Source organism: Patella vulgata, chromosome 1 (genome assembly GCF_932274485.2).
Source record: "Patella vulgata chromosome 1, xgPatVulg1.2, whole genome shotgun sequence".
In the NCBI taxonomy this organism is placed as follows: Eukaryota; Metazoa; Mollusca; class Gastropoda; family Patellidae; genus Patella; species Patella vulgata.
The window spans coordinates 68,168,891-68,186,165 of NC_065879.2; the positions used below are offsets into that span (position 1 = coordinate 68,168,891).

Consider the following 17,275-nt stretch of genomic DNA (forward strand, 5'->3'; position numbering starts at 1 on the left):
CAAACGTAGGATCCATATCAACATCCCTTGCAACAGCCTGTGATTGCCCTCACACACTGTGATTAGCCATACCGGCTATAGCAAGCTATCATAGTGTATAGAATTGAAAATAGCCGTGTGTACTAAGGTTGGAAATATATATGCAATGTTATCATTTTATTTATTGATGATTAAATAGATGACCATTAACCTGTATGTACTTACCTACCGATTCTCACGTGATTTATTTTTAGAAAAAGTTGTACTATCATCATCTAATTTCATCTCATAAATTTGTTGCTTTGTGACCTCAACCTGCAAAAATACCATTAATACAGTTGTTTTCTTTATGCAAATGATATCAGCTAGATATTGTCCCATACACTGATATTTATCCACTCTCTTTACAAGTAATTATTCAACCCCGCCCCAACCATCACCTTCACACAATTCTCCCCTTTCTCTCTCAAAAACAGGATATGTGTGTGTGTAGATTACCTAAAACACCATGGTAAGTTCTCCATCACTGGATGTTTAGTAAAAATTAATGAGGAGCTGGTATTTTCAAGGACAAATCCCACTATGTAACAGAAAATTTGTGCAAATAGATGCTCAAATATAATTCTAGCCAATTTTATTATCTTACAAAGGTTGTGGATGCCATTATAAATCCTACAAATTAAGCATATATCCATAAATAAGTTATCAATAGAGAGCATGTTCATCTTTTAACAGGAAAAATAAAAAAATAACATGAATACAAAAATAGGAAAGCAGAAATAAACAAACAGAAAGCTGCAATGCCATAACAACAAAAAACAAAACTGAATACCAAAATGGTCCTTATCCAATTTTAAAGGGATTTTTTGAGGCACAGATTCTAGAGCGTACATGTACATTAACCACTTCAATTCAAATGGTGTAAAAATAATTTTGACAGGGCATCCGTAGAATTTCAATCTGAGTTAAGTTTCCAAAAGTCCAAACCCCTTAACTACTGCACTCCCTGAGCTTAGGGTAATGTGCAATCTGTATTCAAAAATTCCCTTTAAAACAAAATGCAATCTGATTAAAATACAGATCTATATTTCGTTTCTTTATACTTTCGATGGCCTCTACTACATGAAGATCTGACCAGTTGTAGTGGGAGATCGCGTCAGGGTCATACGGGCGGCTTTTGACCCTATGACATCAGGCATTTGATTAACCAATCAGGGCTGATGTTACTATTGAGATACCCACAGTTCCGTGCATTGCACGCCAAGAACTCGCTGCAACAGACTGTTTCATTGGCTAACCCCTCACATTAACCAGGACACAGGTTATATAGCAACTCTTCCAGATCCTAGTGTAGTAAAGACAAGTAAAATGAAATTTTGAACCATAAAAATTGAAATGAAATAGGAACTTTGTTTTAATCAGATTTAAACAAAATGCTAAATGAAAACCAAATTTCCTCTAAGTATCAAAGAATGGATCTATGTTTCACAAACACATCAACAAGTCCCAGTTCCTCTCCGGGCAAGGTCACACAAATTTATTTTGAAATGTTAAAGTCAACATTACCAAACAACATCTAAGGAGGGGTATGGCCTGATTCTGCTAAATCAATGCAATTATATCTGCATTTTAGACATTGTAGGTAAATAAATGTATTATGTATATTTTCTTTAAAAGTAGTGTAATATGACAGAATGATTACAGAACAAACTGTAAAATAAGTGAACAATGCAATATATCTGCATTTTAGACATTGCATATGAATAAATAGTATTGCAATATGACGGAATGATAATGTAACCAATTGGGCAAATGATGAGGTGTATTCACCTTGCTGTGTGCTGCGGCCTACTCTTCCTTCGATTTCCATCTGTCAAGTGAATATTAACTTGCTGCCAATGGTATGATCTTTGGTTTTCACCAAATCCGAAAGATTAGTATAGTAATGCATTATATATTGCCGAATTTAGAGTTCAAGAAATTCTAAATGTTCATAGTTTCATAGTTATTTTTAAATATTAATATTATGAAATTTCGGTTAGCCAAACTCATGTGCAATAAATAGCTGTAAGTGTAAATATGAAAATGTGGTGATGAGGAGGAGCTTAGCAGCTGGGTTGGTGGGATTGTGTACTACAAGTTTATTGTCATTACTGTTGCGCTTTTAAGTTCTACGTGATCTTTTTTCATGAATTACAACAAAAATTAAAAAGAAAGATTTCAAACCATAATAATTCTACCTTCGTAACATGTCTGATTTCCAAGAGCCAAGGATGAAAAACAAATCAAAGTGTAGATGAGAGGTGGGAAGAAGAAAGCGTGATCAGCCCAGGCATGCTCCGACAAAAGCAGAAACATTACCCATAATCCCATACCTCACGTTCTAGCGTTCGTTCTATAACCTCGACAGTTCGAAATGTTGGTTTGCCAGTTTTCTCGTCAATAATTTCCTCAGTAACGGTTTTAATATTTTCACCAATCACACGAGTAGTTTCTTGTATAGTCGTGTCCCCGTCACGACTCTGAACTACAAGATTTTTATTTATCGACGGAGAAGGGACGAAAATAGGCTGATGAAAAACAAAAACCAAAAAATAAAATTCACGTCAAAATTTAAAACATTCAGCAAAACAAATCTACTAAAATGAGATAAAATTTGTCAGTTGTCTGCCATCAGAAATAATTTCTAAAAATAATATTATTTCCTTACATTTGGCATCAGCAGAAATCTGACCAATTTTTTCATTATCTTACTACAAATTAACATATATTCAAAAGCTTAAAAAGTCAAAAGCTATAGAATTTTAATCTCTATACAAAAATATCATTTGTTAATAAAAATTAAACATTAGCATTGTTAATTTGTGTAAACTGATAGGATAAGAGTTGACAGATTTCGAGCTGTTTGATGAACTGCATAGAGAGGTTAAGATTTCATTGAAAGGCAAACACATGAAAACGTTCACGAAAGTTCTGCTTTAAAAATCAATTTTGGGAGGGGGGTTTAGTCCCCTAAATAAATATGATAGTGGTTTAGATAGTTCCTAGCAGAAAACATTAGTATGAAATTTGGCTGTGAAATAGACGAAAAGTACCATCATATTTATAGCACAAATACTCATAGCCTTCAAAAGATTTTTTCTTATTAGAAAATAAGACTAAACTATAGAAAACTACTTTTTTCAAGAATTATGCATCAGTCCATCGAACTGATGCTAAGGAAGATCTGTCAGTTGCATGATATGGTAATTTTTACTGCATTTCTCATGAAAAGAAATCCCCCAAGTAGATCACTGTGTGGCTATCATATGGTGCATATCTTAATCCAACGATTTGCCTGCAAGCAGTTACTAGAGTTTCTGGAGAGAATTCTTGAGGTTACGCAAGTGAACCGACTCCTTATTGAACCGATACCTTGCAATACATAACAAACAATTTTTGAAGTATGCAGATTTTAACCTTTTGAATTTACTTCATCAGCCAACTTGAAATCTAGTTTTTTATATTACAAGTATTAGTAGATTAGAATGGTTAAACGTCATTATGGGGATAAAGGTCCTTACCTGAGAATTTTGTTCACCATTATGAGTAGTGTGAGCAGGTTCATCTTCATCTGGAGAAAAAACAACAAAATATTAAATAATGAGAGATAGAGACAGCCAGACAGGGCTAAGCTCTTAGGTGTTTGAACATTCATAGGTTACAACAACATGGATGATAACATATGTTTTTCCAAAAATTCTATACATCTCTAAGCTTACCAGCAAAGGCAATATTATCAGCTGATATATTTGCTGATTTTGATTTAACGTTGGAAGGATCTGTTTTAAGTTCTTGAACATGAGCAATTACAGCTTGTGCTCTTACTGCATCTGCCTCCAGCGACTTCATCCTGCAAATAACATTTACATAATTTTACATAAATCTTGGCATATCATTTATTCGTCAATGGGAATTGTCAAGAGTATTTTTCTTGGTATCAATTTCCTCAGATGTCCAGAATTATAAACAAATCATTGGTATAGAAATCATGTCTTTAGAATTGGTCGAGGAAATGTGCAATTCCAGAGAACTGGGAAAAGACTTATGTTTTCTCAAGGGTGTACTAGCTATTTTATTCTAAATAGGTATTGAGAATTAAATATTATTTAGTTTGAGAATATTATTACAACAGTGTGTATGTAAACTTTGATGTAAATCTATCCAATAATAGTCTGTTACTCTTAAAGCCAAAGCCATCACAACAACAGGGAAGCCGAAGATGAAAACGGTCGCCACAATCATAAATCACACCAAGAATTTATTTCTACAAAAGTAATTGTCAAACAAATCTTCATTCTGTTTAGATGACAACTTGACACTCTTTATCTGAGTAAATCATAATATGGGTTATACTATGCTTGGCTAACAATAGGACAACAAGAACCGTGTAGTCCTTGAATCAAATCTCGGATGATTTCATGTGGCCTTGTGTTGTGATTGTTAACGTGTGTGTGTGTGTGTGTGTGTGTGTGTAAATCTGGTTAAAGTGAAATTCAAACTGTAGCAGGTTTCGTTATTGTCTATTAGGAAGTAAGACCAGTTCATACTGTATATATTATTGACATTTGTCCCCTAAGGTGCCTTTATGAATGACTGGGTAGCATGAACATCTTTCACACCACATTGGTCAGTGGTTGTACTTATTTTTTTTATATCCAACTTGAAACCATAAATGTCCACAAAATGTAATAAAATGCCTAATTTAGCTGAAGTCAGCAATTTTAAGCCAACCCCTTCAGACAACCAGCACAAGTCAAGCTAGTTAACGATTGCCTGTGTTTGTAAGAGGTCTTATTTGAAAGGTCTGATGGCATAGTCATTATTTTGATTATATTTAGGGTTCATGTGCTTTATATACATTGTACAGAACAGAAATGGGCCACAACTGATATTTTTCAGTAGTTAGATCTAATTGTTAAATGTTAAAAGTCTACTACTTTATTTCTATGACATTAATTCAAAAGCATATATATATGTGTTTTTAGCCATAAAGAAAATAAAGACACTCAGAAATAGAACAAAAAGAGAAGATTAAATTAATATTATAAGAAAACAAGTAAAGTTACTTGTAAGAGTCAAATAAAAATTTCAATCATTTCTAAAAAATCACACATCAAACTAAAAAAGAAAACTACACACACCTAGCCTTACGCCATGCTGCTCGCTTTTCGGCCTGAAGTTCTCTATCAGTTAGCGAGCGATTCTCACCATCAAAAGTTATCTGTTCATCATTATTCAATTGATATAGGTGGCGCTTTTCAGCCTTGGCAGTTCGAAAAACTCCAGAATTTTCACTAAATTTGAGTAATTTTAGAATGATATTTTGATAATATTTAATTTTGATTCACATAACTTTTAAATAAATTAAAATTTTCCAAATGAGATTAAATCAATTGTAATAAACCATTAAAGCAACAGTCTCAACTTAATATGCTTCCTTTTTTAAAAAATTTTTTTTACTGAAAACTATTTAGATGTAGATAAAGAGCTGACCGTTCTTGGTAAAATAGTTCAAAAATCGATATTGTAAAATGAATATATTGAAAATTTCATGAAAATTACTTTATTCTGAGCGAAGTTATCAACGTTTGTAATTTTGACAAGATTTGTGCATTAATTGTTTATTATCTTAACCACTGTACTGGTTGTTCGAGACTGTTCCTTTGAGAATACAATTAAGTTATTAACCAAATCAAAGTACATAAAGAAAAATGATATTTACTAAACCAATGGCATGTTAAAAATTGTTAACATAAGTTTTTGAAAAGCCACAAGGGCATTAGATAATCCAAGTAACAACAGTAATATAGTGCCAACAAAAGTATATGTGATGTGTTAGTATTGGTGAGGATAACAAAAGCAACTGTGTTAGTATACGTATGCCAAGTAAGCCAATTCAAACCACTGGTAATTAGTGTTTAAAATCATTTAGATTCATGAAATGGATTGTAATAAATATAACATCTCGTCAATACTTTATTCACATCATTCATATACTAAAATTTGGACATATTTTTTCGTACAGAATGTAGTGGAAGATTGTGGTGAAAATTAAGTGGAATGTTTGTTTTCCAATTAGGGTCAATCAAGTCATTAGATCTGTGCATGTACCACATGGCTATGGCTTCCAACTCGTAACATGAAAACACAGTTCTGACTCACAACTCAACTTGTTAATGAAGCACAGTCAAAAATGCACATAAGCACCATGCAATTTCAGTGTATATGCCTAACCAAACTTGAAGCATAGTTAGTTATTCTGTTTGCGATTAAAAGCTTTTTTTTATTTTTTTCAATACTACCAAACTTTACTTGTCATTAAAGGACAATGTTGGTGTCTACCAATGTTACGTATGTGATGGAACTGATAAAACAAAATGTAATTTTAACAGAGATCTTTTGAAGAAACGTGAAGTGAAGTAAAAAAAGGAAACATGAATTGTTTTAAGTTTTAGGCATATATTAGGGCCCTTTTCACAGAATCTTAAATCAAAACTCTTGAAAGAACACTGCACTTTTGAATGACAGAGTGAAATCTGTTCCAAAAACTTTGTCAATGGAGACAATATATTCTTACATTATTTCTGTTTTAAGATTTTATAACTTGGTGTTATGATGACATCAAAAGGGGAAATAGGAAACAAATGTGTTCATGCAAATAATGATAAATCTAGTAGAAAAAAAAATAATTGACAACATGCTCTGTTCTATAAGTGTTATATTACCTCTGTGTGCCAAGACTGATAAATTTAAATCCACAAAAAACACAATATATTAGTTTGGTGAAAAAAATAATATAAAACCCATGTTATATAAACTAGCAACTTGAAAATAATAAGAAGAAAATACTCTATTAATGTGAATAATTGCACATGTGGCTATGTGCTCATAATTTAAATAAAAACACAGTGAATATTATCAAATTTAAAGTGGCATATACTTTCCATTTTGAAAGTGAAATGAAATGGGGTTTTACATCCTACTGTTCTGTTCCTACTGGGCTAATGAAGATTGGATTTTGGAAGACCATATACTTCTGCTCAGTTTTCTTTTATATCCTCCATAGGATTTTCATTTTTCCTAATAGCACCAACTGTACTGGTACTTTCATACAGAATATATAACATCCAGTTTTTAATGCTTATATACCAAGACACAACCCTAGTGTCAAAGAATAACCTGTGAACTCCTATTTTGATATGAACTTCAAGTTGTCCTAGGTTCACCATGGATTGCACTAAAATCACTTATTCAAGGACAAACAAACAATTGATATTACAATATACAATGGTGCTTCAGTATAACACGGACATTGGGGTCCACATACAACACATGCATTACCCAACACATGTGGATCTGCATAAATAAGGCTTTTCAAATAGTTAAAGTAACAATAACTCACCTTGAGAAGACCTTATCATAGTCCTGTTCGCTTGAATCACCGATACCTCCTGTAACAAAGGACAGTAACTCTTGTTGGGACATGTTCTTCGATTTGGCTTCTGATTAAAGATGATGGAGGGAAGAGCAGCAGTAAGAGAAAATGGTGGTATTTGTTAGTAAAAACAGTTAGTTAGCAATTGAACAGCCATGGCATGAACCACAAGTGCATTCTTGACAACTGAGACTATCATGCTATTACATCACATCAAAGCTGCAGATTAATGAATAGGATAGAGTGTCAATCGTAAGTAGTCTGTGATGTTGTGCTACCGCATTAGTAAAACATGGTCTAACTCGATAAGTTGAAATTTGAATTTCAGTAATATCTTTGCAGTAAATTAATGATGGCTTGTGGCATCATACTTAATAGTAAGAATACTTGTAAGACTTTTTTTTTGTTTGTCCACAGTTGTAACTAGAGTCTAGAAAATGATTGAATTTGTTGTCAAGAATGCTGAAAGCACAAGAAACCAAACTTTATTTTCACTGGTGTTTCTTCTAAAGTACATGAGAGGACTGAACATATTTTGATAAAAATAAACTGTGCTCCTTTGTCCTTTTCAAACCTTTTTATAGAAACATCATTAAGAATAAAGACAGTTTGAATAACACATGACACCAGTTGCCATCCAAAGCTAGCATTTTTTCAGACGGTACACTACACTAAAACTTTATTTGGTCATTTAAATAAGACAAAATAAAAGGTAATGGAGGCAATTGGTGTAACGTACCATACTTGTGTGGAGATCAATTTAATGTTAGCAATTCTACTATTTGAGCCAAAAAAAATCTCATCATAGGTGCGAATTAAGACTATGGAGAAGTATCAGGATCTAAGCCCTAAGCTCTAAGATGTATTAGAGGTAATGGGGATATATATGACAGGTTTGTAAGCTTTTACCAGGAAAAGAGGGAATAAAGGAAGTACTTCTCTAAGATGTTAATCTACTTATTAATTCTGAAACCATGGAGAGAATGAGTGAATGTTAGAATCTAGAAATTGTTAAGAACTAACATATTATGTTAAATAATTAAGACTTTTATTCTGTCCCTGTTCTATCCCAATCTGGCATCCCTGTTTTTTCCCTTAACTACTTTTCTTTATTTCACAAGTACCAGTACTACCAGGATCTTAAAGAATCGAAGTGCTGAATTCTCACTGGCAATAAGCAACTGAAAGAACTATCAGTGAACCCTGGTAATTCATCCCACAAGCACTCATCTTAAGGTTAGGAGATCCCACCTTTCATCACAATGCGTTTGACCAGTGTATCTCATCAACCAATCTGATTAAAATTAGGATTTTTTGGGGGTTTTTTTTATCTTGGACTGGCAGGACACTGTTACAACAGAAAGTTTGAGATGGTATGAATGAAGTGTAAAAATAAACGAAAACAAGATTGTAATCTATCACTAACCCCAGGTCCCCAGAATAACTATCATATAGACCCCAAGACCCCTAACATAAAGTTTTCTTGAAATTTAAAAAATGTTGGGGCAGATAACTCAGATTAATTGCGGACATACCTTCCTCCTGTTTCATCTTGGCTATTTCATGATCGGCAAGATAGCTAAAATGTTTTGCTGTAAATAAACATCGTGGAAATAACCTCAAATATGCCATTATGTGTAAATCATCATACTGAAATTGTGACTATTTTTTATAACCAATCAGTGAACTCACTATCTCTGGAACGAAGCCAACCACGAGAGAGAGAGAGAGAGGGAGAGAGAGAGAGAGAGAGAAAATGGGGTTTAAAGTCCACTCAACACAAACTAGTTCATTTCAGAACTAACATGTGGTCCAATTTTATTTCAATAATTCGCTTGTGCGTAGGGGTCTTTAGCAGTGGGACGAAACCAAAGGACCCGGAGAAACCCCACTTGGTTGGACAGGCGACCCTACTCCTGGTCACGTACAACCCGGGAATCGAAACCAAACCAGTTGACTCAATGACAGACCTTATGATACAGCACACACGTGACAACCATTCGGCCATCCAACCCAACCACCACAAAGATTTCTCCATTTGCCACTGACATCATGTAGTTTGACCGAAATTATGTTATATCTACTATTTTCAAATCACATAACTTATCATAATAACTATGCCTAAACTTGTAGAATGCTTGTAAGGTTTTGGAAACAGGGGCAGTAACTCAACAAAGAACCATTGTACGAGTGTGAAATTTTGATAGGGTTCCACTAAAGACTAGTCAAATATACTCTAATGTGAGCACATAAAAAGAACATTTTTGGTACCTATGGCAGGATATTTTGACTAGGTAAGCAATCGCTACCATACACCAATTTTCCATATTTAAGAATTATTATTATACTCTTTTGTCTTCATATTTAAAAAGGAAGACAACAGGTTCTTGAGATAGACTATTCAACCCAGACGAAAAAGAGATGATAGTAAAAACACAGATTGGTCTCTGAAAATAGTTACAATTCATAATAATATGATGTTTTGGTACTTTAAGATAATATTCAGTGAGCTTAAAAACATTTAGACATTGATATGAAACATAAATTTACAACAATGGCATTCCAAAAAGAGAAAAGATAAAGAGAAATTACTTTTGAATACACATACTAAACTACCAATATTCTTGAAAACCAACAATTTGTGGTTTGAAAAAAAGAAAAGAAAGATATTTCCACAATGATTACACAACATCAACATTCACATTTTTTTCCTGTTCCGATTTGATTTCTAGTAAACCCAAAACAACCATCTTGACAGTTGCAATGGTGACTAACATGGATAAACTATATTTTCAAGGATATCCAATCCCCCTTCAATTAGATATTACATCTGTAGCTTCTCTTCCTCCCTATTAGTCTTATTTAAATTACAGTTTAACGTTTCCCACTCCCTTTGGTTCCATGGATACCATCTATTCATCCTTAGCCATAGTTACAACACCACCCCCTATTAAACTTTGCTATTTCTGATGAGTCCACTTTATTTGAGGGCTTTCATACAGGTGTACAATATGTTGCAGTGGCAGTGTGCAGCGGCAAAAAGCCAGTGCAGAATATAACCCGGGCAGCTTTTAGTTGAAACAGCGGCATTGTAGTTTTTTTGTACTACATTTCTATAGAGAAGCTTACAACAATAGTATTGTTATTCTGTGAAGGATTTTTATATGATTTAAACATACATTATGCAAGAGCTAAATCTGCCTATTGCAGTTCTTTCTTTAGGCCTGAAATGCTATCTAAATTATTAAGTAGACATAAATTAACTTATCCAGACCATAATCAACTCTTGATGTCATTGCTAGCCTGCAATATCTACTGGATTTGAATCCGATCTGCTGCTCAACGCTCATTGATGATTAAATAAAAAAAATGGATAATCGAGACTATTGTTGATTTTTTTTGTCTAGTACCGACTTTAGTAATGATGATCGATGCTAGGTCTAAAATTCAATTGCTAAATTCTCGGTTCAGAACGGATCAATTTGACTGAAACTATCTAGTTTTTAACTATTATAGTGAGAAATGCCAGCTCTTTATGTAATCTCCCATAATGTATCTTTAAGATGTAAAAGTCCCTACCCAGTCTGACTGAAAACTGAGCCTCCACCAAGGGTGTATGTCTTGCAGCTGATTTTACAATAATGGATTGATGTATCTTTAATTTTATAGGAAGTGTAATGCCTTGAAAATACCTCAGATAAGATAAATTCAAGTTTTCTAAATAAACCAAACTGTACTAGAAAAGACAATCATTTTGTTCACCAAAATACAAAATGTTTGTTGATTTTGTAAAGTTTTCTAAGCAACACAATTCACCACTTTTTCCAATCAGCTATAAGACTTGAATATATCTAACTTTTCTTGATCACTCCAGCACAAATTATCTCTGCTCTACCTGCAGCATTCTGGATCAAAAAGCCTCAATTGTCAGTATGCCATGTAATGGGTTAAGAGGAAATTCACATTCACATTGTGTTTGCAAGATTCAATGCTAGCTTTGTCAGTTTAAATAATAATTCTGCATGATAAATCCTACCGAGGCCAATCGCTGCTATAACACACATCAACGTTTCAGCTTCATCCTTGTATCTAGCCAACAGATAGTTACAGTAGAGACAATTTGGGCTGGAGCAAACAAGTCTAATCTATAAATTGACAACCAACAACAAAAAATATCCCCAAAAACACTTTTAAAAAAAGAAAACAAAAAACTATTTTAAGCTTAAAAAGAATCTATTGCGTGGTTTTCTCAAACATAACGCTAACGCTACAATATACGTCCACATTCCAATTCTGCTTTGATTGACAAGGTACTTTGTCAAGAAGGCTAGGCTTTTGGTTTGTTTAGCGTTGAGGGTCGTGCATCAACATCAATAGTTCCTGTCCTTAGAGTATAACTTATTAATAAATGTTCCTTAGGGTACAAAGAATAAGTATATAAAGTGTGGCTCTGCCCCTGGGGGTTGGGCATGTACCCCAAACGATAGGGATGTTCCTTAGGGTACAAAGAATGTGTATGCAAGATTATAAGTTAAGAAATGTGGCCTGTAGACGACAAACAAACAAATACTAGAAATGGGCGTGGCTCTGCCCCTGGGGGTCGGGCATGCACCAAAAACAATAGGGATCTTCCTTGGGGTATAAGGAATAAGTATACCAAGTTTGAAGAAAATCCAGTAAGAATTGCGCCCTGTAGGCGACACAAAGACACACGAAAAGAAAATGGGAAATGGGCGTGGCTCTGCCCCTGGGGGTTGGGCATGTACCCCAAACGATAGGGATGTTCCTTAGGGTACAAAGAATGTGTATGCAAGATTATAAGTTAAGAAATGTGGCCTGTAGACGACAAACAAACAAATACTAGAAATGGGCGTGGCTCTGCCCCTGGGGGTCGGGCATGCACCAAAAACAATAGGGATCTTCCTTAGGGTATAAGGAATAAGTATACCAAGTTTGAAGAAAATCCAGTAAGAATTGCGCCCTGTAGGCGACACAAAGACACACGAAAAGAAAATGGGCGTGGCTCTGCCCCTGGGGGTTGGGCATGCACCCCAAACGATAGGGATGTTCCTTAGGGTACAAAGAATGTGTATGCAAAGTTTCAAGATTATTAGTTAAGAAATGTGGCCTGTAGACGACAAACAAACAAATACTAGAAATGGGCGTGGCTCTGCCCCGGGGGGTCGGGCATGCACCAAAAACAATAGGGATCTTCCTTGGGGTATAAGGAATAAGTATACCAAGTTTGAAGAAAATCCATGAAGAATTGCGCCCTGTAGGCGAACCACAGACACACACACACACACACACACACACACACACACACACATACATACATACACACACACACACACACAGACAGGGGCGACGGCATAATACGTTCACATTATGAATGTGGACGTATAATAAAATGATAGCCTACATTACTTTCACACAGTAACAGAATTGCATAGTTAAAATCATTAATCTGGTTTTTACATGCTCCGAAATCTTATGCACTTACTCAATCAGATTACTATAAATACCGGTAATGCATTTAATTGTAACAAATTTGTGGCAAATTTAAATTTAAATAACAAATTTACGATTCCCATATTTTAAAAATTTCATTTTAAAATACATTCCAAGATGTGTAAAATCTTCATTGTTGAAACAATAATTTCCAATAATCATTAACAATAATTTTGGGTATTAAATGACATTTTTTTAAAAATTTAAATTTCCTGAATGTGAGTGATGGGATCTGGAGCACAATTTTCAATCCAAGAGAAAACACAGAAAAACCAGACTTTGAATGTAACAAGAAAAACACAGAAAGCCATTTAAATGAAGGATTTAAAAAAAAGAAAAACATTTGACCAGCGGATAAAAACATAGAAAAGATTCCAGTGTTGCTGTCCATTAAAACATAAATATTTGTTAACAATAGGAAAAATAGTAAATGGGTCCAGGGTGTTGACTGTTGAGTAATATACATGTCAGTTTTTGGTAACAAGTAAAAAAAACAAACCCCCCCCCCCCCAAGATGACAGTGATACATCACTTAGTGTTCTGAAGAGGGTTTTTTTAAAGTTTAAAAAAGATGTTTGTTTTCACATAGAATGTGGTAACAGGTTTTTTTTAGTGTGATCTTTAATAGACATTATATTTACAGCCAAAAAGCTGTTTAATGTGTCCATAACTAAAACTTGTTTGATATGACCAATATAAACAATTTGTCCATATTGTTAACAAATGTTGAGTTTTTAATGAATACAACGATAATTAAATAATAATAATTAGCTATAAAAATTTTCTCCATTAATTACATACTATATAATAATATACATACTGTATATATACAATCAATTTCAACAGTAAACCTGATTTAATTATTTAACTATAAATAACTCTTCTCCTCACTTAATATATAATAAAATTCATCCAGGCTTAGATAACTAGAAAAGCAGTCTTTATAACTTTCCAATTACCAGTATTAGTGATGAATGCCATGCGCGAGTCATGGTTCGGTGGGGGTTTTTTTTCGCCGGGAGTTAACAATCAGTTATGACCCGATTGCAGAAAACCAGAAGTACCGATACTCGATAGACAAATTTTGTGATTTATTTTCATATTTCCATCAAACAGCCACTAAGGATTTTCCTTTCAAGTGAATATCGTGACAATCCCACTGACTTATGTTCTTACAACTCTAGTTTTGAATCAAATCGAAGATGATTGAATTTGTGAGCCTTATGCAAGATTATTTTCCAGGCATTCCAAGACCTGGATGAATTCTGGATCAAATCTGTGAAGGACCTATGAGTTATAACATTTTCTGCACCCATCAACAAAACGGCTATATACATGTACTGACTCTATCTTTACTGTTGCGTCTCCACTGGTTATTACACTTTTCTACTTTCATTTCTTATAAAAATGTATTAAGTATCAAGATAAAAAATTAATACTAATCACATGATATGAGTTTAAAAATCTGAGTTGATTATCCTCTATCCGAAGTAAATGTGTCCAGGTAAGACAACTTTGGATTGTATAATTTATGGGGATTTTTAAAAAAGAAAAATAATATATTGCACTGTTATTATTTTATATGGTAAAATTTGATTTTCTCAGTAATCTGTATTCAATTGTTTTCAGTGGTGCAAAATGAGATTTTATAGACTTTAATAGCACAAATTGGAATCTAATAGCTGTGTACCTTAAATATACAATATATGGACCATAACATCAGTGTTTTTTAAATAAAAGTATACAATCAAGATATCAAATTATTTAACAAATGTGAGCCCTGTGTATTTTCAGAGGTTCTTGCGTACATTTAGCTTAAGTGAGCCTATAACCGAGTTATTATTAAATATTTCTAAAAAATATTACGCGTACATGTAGGTGAGTCAAAACTGAGATATTAAATATTTTTAACAAATATTACTTGACAGAAACATTCGTGAGTGGACCACAACATCCGAGTGAAACACTTGGTGTACATGTAGCTATGTGAGCCTAAAACGATTATTAAATATGTTTAACAAATATGATTTATTACATTTGAATATAATATTATATCTATTCAGATCCATTGAGTAGCTTACTGGTTTTTTGTGTGGTAGTATGGTGCTGCTGTTCTATCTCCTGTTCAAAGAACTTCTTCTTATCTGTGAAATTCACAGCCTCCCGTTCGTGCTTCTGAAAATAGACAAAAAAAAGGCAAAGTCTAAATTTGTTCTGAAATGAATAATGCACCTTTTTTCTGTATACTTGCCATTCGAAATGAATTAAAATTTGGATTTAAGCAGAGTTATTGCCAGATACTGTCATGCTATTTTTAGTAAAAATGGCATAGTATTATTAATATACTAGCACAACTTTTAAAACTACAATTAAATTTAATACAAACTTATTCATCACGTTCATGTAGAGAAATAAAACAATAAAACCGGCTGAGGCAGGGTCTGGGTATGATCTAGAAGTGAGAACAATATATAATCTTCAAAAAAAGTAGGGGATATTGAAAAGCAAATACCTATGCAGGTTGTGATATGATAAATAGTCATGGACACTTGACATAGTTTGAGTGTATGTTCACAGATGATGAACTTATGGCCGCGACAGAAACACTGAGCTGCATGTGCGACACACAATAGCGGCATACATGTGGTAGGGGTTCATTGTCAAATTTGACACTTCAAGGAAGGGTTGATGAAAACTGCCGCTTGCTGGTTTATCCTGTCCATGTTAGCTTTCCTATCGGTTCTTGCATAAGATTTACTGTTCAGCCTATCTTTGCTTTAGTGTGTTATGTTTAATTTGATCGGGAAATGTGTTCGGCGACGTCAACATCAACCAACAACACTACAAGAATTGGCCATGGCACTGCAAGAGGAGTGGGTCAGATTGCCCCAAATCGTGATTGGACCGTTGATTAGGAGCATGCCACGAGGATTGGTGGAGCAATTACTCATTATTAAGACAAAATTCAAAAAAATCTATTTTCACTTTCGACAGTGTATCTCTTTGCGAGTGAAATGGGGCCGTCAGATAAGCCGCCCATCCATATGAACTGTTTATGTTTATGTGTAGGCAATTGGCCTGTTATTAACATACACTGGTTATCTCTAATAAAAACAGCAGTGCATTTCCGCAGTTTTCTATTGTTTCTGAATATCCCCTACTTTTTTTTAAAGAGTATAATTCAGTCATTTTCTTGGGCAAGAACGAAACGTCCCACATTTTCTGTGGAGACAAGACAAAACCCACACTTCATGGTGAAATTACTGCACTATTACATAGCTACGGTATTTTTTTTCACTGACTAATGACTGATTTGATGTCAACTTTACCAAGACAAGTTTGATCTTCCAACTAGCATGTTAACTGGGTTACATGTAATACTAGTTTAAAAGTGATGAACACAGACTAATCATGGTGTATAGTATGCGTACGGCTGTTGACATTAATAATTTATAATCAATAGAATGAATGAATCATAGTTGAGAAGGTGAAAGTATTATACTATTGATAAATGTTATAATTACAATCAACTCTACTCTTTTAAATACATCATAATTATTAATCCAACATAAAGATGTATAAGCATTTCAAGTTTTAGTCTGACGTAAGACGGACACAGCACTACAAAGGCATAGTTACTGCAGAGCAAATGGAAATTTTGCTACAGGTGCAGTCAACTTAAATTACGTAATGTAAGAAAATTTATGTTGATTTATTTGATTTATGTCACTACAATTACTACAACATCAAGGCATGATTTCAGTATTAAATGTTTGGTCACTTTTCCAGTTAATATTTTCAAAAGGACACAAAAGGAATGGAGTTTTTAAAACATCTCATGAACACACAATACAGGGAGGTTGGAATGGCCTAGTGCAGTAGTGGTCTAGAGTGTCCAGCTTCAAGCTCTAGCTAGCCAGTCACCTCTGGCTTGCGGTCATGGTTTTGATCCCTGTGTGAGCATATATATGTGGCTTGCAGATAGAGGCGCATATCAACCTTATGAGTTTACTACCGGGTACTCCAGTTTTCTCCCACAGGAAAGACCCCTGCAGGTGTGATAAGCATAAGAAAGGTAAGAAAACTTGTCTGCAATATCACCCTCTGTGGAAGCAGACATTAAACACATAGAAGGACACACACAATTCTTCGGTAATTTTTCGACGGACATACTGTCATTTTTCTATGGTCACATGTGCATCGACACCGAGGAGAATTTTGATAAAACAGTGGTATCTCCGTCTACTCTTAACTGAATTCCAAATCTCAACATGTGGGCCTCAGTTTTACGTCCCACACAAATAAATA

General features: G+C 34.1%; 1 protein-coding gene across 26 annotated transcripts in view; it reads right to left on the minus strand.

Annotated features, from left to right (window-relative positions):
• Positions 1–17,275, minus strand: part of LOC126808607 (protein scribble homolog) — a 71,358-nt gene that overhangs the window by 3,677 nt on the left and 50,406 nt on the right. For 9 of the 26 annotated variants that reach the window (XM_056103099.1, XM_050533433.2, XM_050533444.2 and 6 more), the window contains 9 exons: positions 15,049–15,142; positions 8,992–9,048; positions 7,424–7,523; positions 6,747–6,761; positions 5,163–5,315; positions 3,741–3,871; positions 3,543–3,592; positions 2,355–2,549; positions 205–294 (listed from right to left, as the gene is read on the minus strand). In XM_056103099.1, the coding sequence (XP_055959074.1) occupies positions 205–294; positions 2,355–2,549; positions 3,543–3,592; positions 3,741–3,871; positions 5,163–5,315; positions 6,747–6,761; positions 7,424–7,523; positions 8,992–9,048; positions 15,049–15,142 (885 nt within the window). Of the gene's footprint in view, positions 1–204; positions 295–2,354; positions 2,550–3,542; positions 3,593–3,740; positions 3,872–5,162; positions 5,316–6,746; positions 6,762–7,423; positions 7,524–8,991; positions 9,049–10,027; positions 15,143–17,275 lie in introns of those variants that run through there. The other 17 variants (XM_050533452.2, XM_050533442.2, XM_050533441.2 and 14 more) reach the window with 12 other exon arrangements.